Source organism: Benincasa hispida, chromosome 2 (assembly GCF_027475165.1).
Source record: "Benincasa hispida cultivar pf3 chromosome 2, pf3_genome.v1.1, whole genome shotgun sequence".
NCBI lineage: Eukaryota > Viridiplantae > Streptophyta > Magnoliopsida > Cucurbitales > Cucurbitaceae > Benincasa > Benincasa hispida.
In genome coordinates this window covers 40,891,318-40,894,773 of record NC_143479.1, presented here as the reverse complement: position 1 = coordinate 40,894,773, position 3,456 = coordinate 40,891,318, and the positions used below count along the sequence as shown (strand labels likewise).

The 3,456-nt window shown below is 29.0% G+C and overlaps 1 protein-coding gene across 1 annotated transcript; it reads right to left on the bottom strand.

Moving 5' to 3' along the window:
- Positions 1-1,826: 1,826 nt before the first annotated feature.
- Positions 1,827-2,349, bottom strand: LOC150037888 (lectin-like). Its single transcript, XM_090311060.1, has 2 exons — positions 2,255-2,349; positions 1,827-2,178 (listed from the first exon to the last, which is right to left on the bottom strand). The coding sequence occupies exons 1-2, from the start codon at positions 2,347-2,349 to the stop codon at positions 1,827-1,829; spliced, it is 447 nt and encodes a 148-aa protein (XP_090167186.1).
- Between the last annotated feature and the right edge of the window lie 1,107 nt (positions 2,350-3,456).

The window sequence follows — 3,456 nt, the reverse complement described above, 5'->3', positions numbered from 1 at the left end:
TATTGATATGCTAATCGCTAATAGGAGTCTATTAACAATAGAGTTTATCATTGATACATTTTGCTATGTTTGCATTTTTTTTAAAATGTGTTAAAATACACTTAATTATTAACCCTAAAAACACTATCTATTGCAATTACTTTAAGAGAATATATCTACATAATAAAATAATATACATTGATTGTTGAGAAATGATATTGTTTGGCCGAGATTTAGATCGATTAATTAATATTGTTTGTTTATATTATTCTCAAAGGAGAAGGATGTGTAAGTTAGCTTTGGATTGTATGTGTTTCTTCTCGTTCATTTAGGCCAAGGAGGTATTTATATCAATTATGGGCTAAGGAGGTAATTCTAGCTTAGGCGTAGAGTGATTCTCCCCATTCTTTTTAGACTTATGAGATTTAGATCGTTTAATTATAATTTCACATATTGTCTTTGAATTCTTTTACTATCTTCAATGTTTATGACAATGTATTCTCAAGAATGTCTGACAAACTTGTTGGGATTATGTAATCGATAACTAGAGATTAAATTATAATATGTGACATATCATTGTAATTTGATCGAAGGTAGTAAAAGATTATATTAGCATGTGCACTATTGTGTTTGATAGTGAATAACGGTCTAATCAACCTAGGAAAAATCATGTTGAATATTGACTTAGGCTATTGTAAATTTAATATTTACATTAGCGTATTTGCTTAATCTTAGCGTAGTGAGTTCAACTAATTACAATACATTTCATCTAATGAAATTGATTAATTTGATAATTTGGACTCTTAGCTAGTTTTATAGGTGAGTTGGCTAGCTTAGACAATATAGAAATTAATTTGATGAACATATGATCAAGTTGCAACGTAGGAAATAACTCAAACGTCTAGGCTAGACCGTTTAATCATTTGAATTCACTCTTTCTTTATTTTTCTTGCAATTTAATTTTCTACAATCAAACAAATCAATCTCATAACCTCTCCTCAGTTACTTGAGGTTGTAGACAATTTAAGATTTTCTCTAAACTCGACATGTGCTACAACAACTATATATTAGATAGAAATGGTTAAACTATTTGATATAAAATTAGACAAAAAATTCTGCCGATCAATGTTATAGCAAAAGTTCGAGTAATTTTCGAGATAAATGCATGTTATAATTGTACTTGATAATTTTAAGATGTTGATTAAGAATATCTTACTATCTACGTCTATGAATTTACTCACTATTTTGAATTATCGTTGAAAATTTTGTTTTCGTGTTGAATAACAAAAAAAATATGATAATCATGGCTGTTGATTGATTTTTTTTACAACACAACTTTGTATAAGAATGTTGATCAAACAACCAGGACAAGGGTAAAACCAATCCATTGCAAGAGGAAAGTACTCTTGTACAATCAATTACCAGAAGATGACGGTTGTCTTCTCCAATAAATCCTCCTTCTTCCTTAGTTTATTTTAATGGATTAATTACAACCAAATTATTACTATTTTAGTAATTTTTGTTTCTTCCATACATGCTAGTTAGATGACAAGAACTTATGTATGTTCAGATGATAACAACATGATTCACTTAGATCTTTCTATTGATTTACAATACATATTTGATTGAAAATCATACTACAGTGTTTAAACTAACCTTATTGCTAGTACGCAAAAGGTTGTATTATTTATCTTTTCACATGGTATTACATAATATTCAACGTTTATCACATAACTAAAACACAAAGTGTTTTACCCTTCTTACTTGTAAGTAAAAGGATCTATTATTTATCATTTCATTCTATTACTTTATATTTATCTCTTAACATATTGTTCTCATGCTCATTTTTATGTTTCCACCACAAGGGCTCTTATGATAATCCCCGACTTCCAATTTGTATCATGTTGAGACAACTGAAATCGGACCAACCCACTTTGGTCAAGTTTAAAGCTTCCTATCAAGATATTGAACCACACGTTGGTTTGCCTATCCTTTAGTATTTCTTCAGACTTTATCTCATTCCCATCTGGCAACACGATTTTCTTGGTCACGGGACGATCCCATCCATAGGAAGCATTTGTCAACTTCACCTCAATATTTACTGTGTACAAAGTATTTGGTTTGAAATTAGAAGAACTCAGATCCAAGAAACAATCAAACCAAGATACACGAAGAAGCTCTGCTTCTTCGATTGTATAACTGCAAATTTTTGAACACCATAATGAGAGAGATTACATTGAGTAAAGGCAAATAAAATTTGGGTTTAAGATTATACCCGCAATAGACCTCCTTGTTCCATTTCCAGTATTGCTCGTTATCACTCCATCCTATTGTGAGAGCTCTCGGAAATACCAAAAGTTGTGTGCTCATTGTTTTCTCTTTGGTTTACCACTAAAAGGATTGGACTTTGGAGGAGAGATGTGAGAATAAGTAATTCCACTACTCTTTTATATTCGCACATAAGGGTATTTTAGACCTTTCTAAAAGTAAGAATTTTTTGTATCCCTTATCCTTTCTCTCTTATCTTATAACTTTTTGTATCCCTTATCCTTTCTCTTATCCTTAATGTCTCATTTTTTTATATCTATTTAATTTACTTTTAAATTTTTTTATATTTTAAGGTACTTACAATGGGTAGTACTTTAAGAGCGGTAATAAATAAGGGTCTATTTGGTAGGTAATTCAAATTATGTTTTAGATTCACTTATTCCGCAAATATAAATTTGGTAGATAGCATTATTAATCAAAATATACTTATGTATTCATCTAGAAATGTATCAATGTTATATAAAATTTATTCACTAACATCATCCAACAATATAAATATCACTTTTCTCTATTTACTTTGATAACATTCAAAAGTAGAATATAAAATTGTATTATATGATTCCAATACGTTTTATTCCTAAAAAATATTATCCCCAAATCCCTCATGGTCGTGGGCATATATTGACCCATAAAATTATTTTGACCCTTGAGCATTAGATTATTGTCGTTCTGCCCATTGGTCTCACTCTCCCCTCTCTCCCCTATCTCTCTATGTCATTTTATTTTTAAAGTTGAAACATTGATGGATGCTTTTTTCATGATTCTCTTTATTTTATTAAAATAAAAATATGAATAGAACCTATTTTATTTAATTAAAAAGATATTTGAAGTAAAAGTTAAGAATGAATTATCTAAAAATAAAAAGGAAAAACTATTGGATATGAACTATCCATACATTATCAAGTACATGAAGTTTATATTCATTTAACGAACCCATGTCATTTCCTTTACCATACATATTATATATTTTTTTTCACTTTGATATGCTTATATTCATCCAATTTCACCTTTCAACAGAGCGAATTAAAAAAAAAAAAACCTAAAAATAAAAGAACGATGCAGCTACAAATATAGCAATAAATCCCAAAGTTTCAATAGATATAGCTCAATGCAAAAGAAAATTTACTATGTATCAACAGATATACCAAT

Coding starts and splice junctions, on each gene's coding strand:
- LOC150037888 (XM_090311060.1), bottom strand. CDS start 2,349: ATGAGCACACAACTTTTGGTATTTCCGAGAGCTCTCACAATAGGATGG. Junction 2,179..2,254: donor AACAAGGAGGTCTATTGCGG/GTATAATCTTAA, acceptor AAAAATTTGCAG/TTATACAATCGAAGAAGCAG.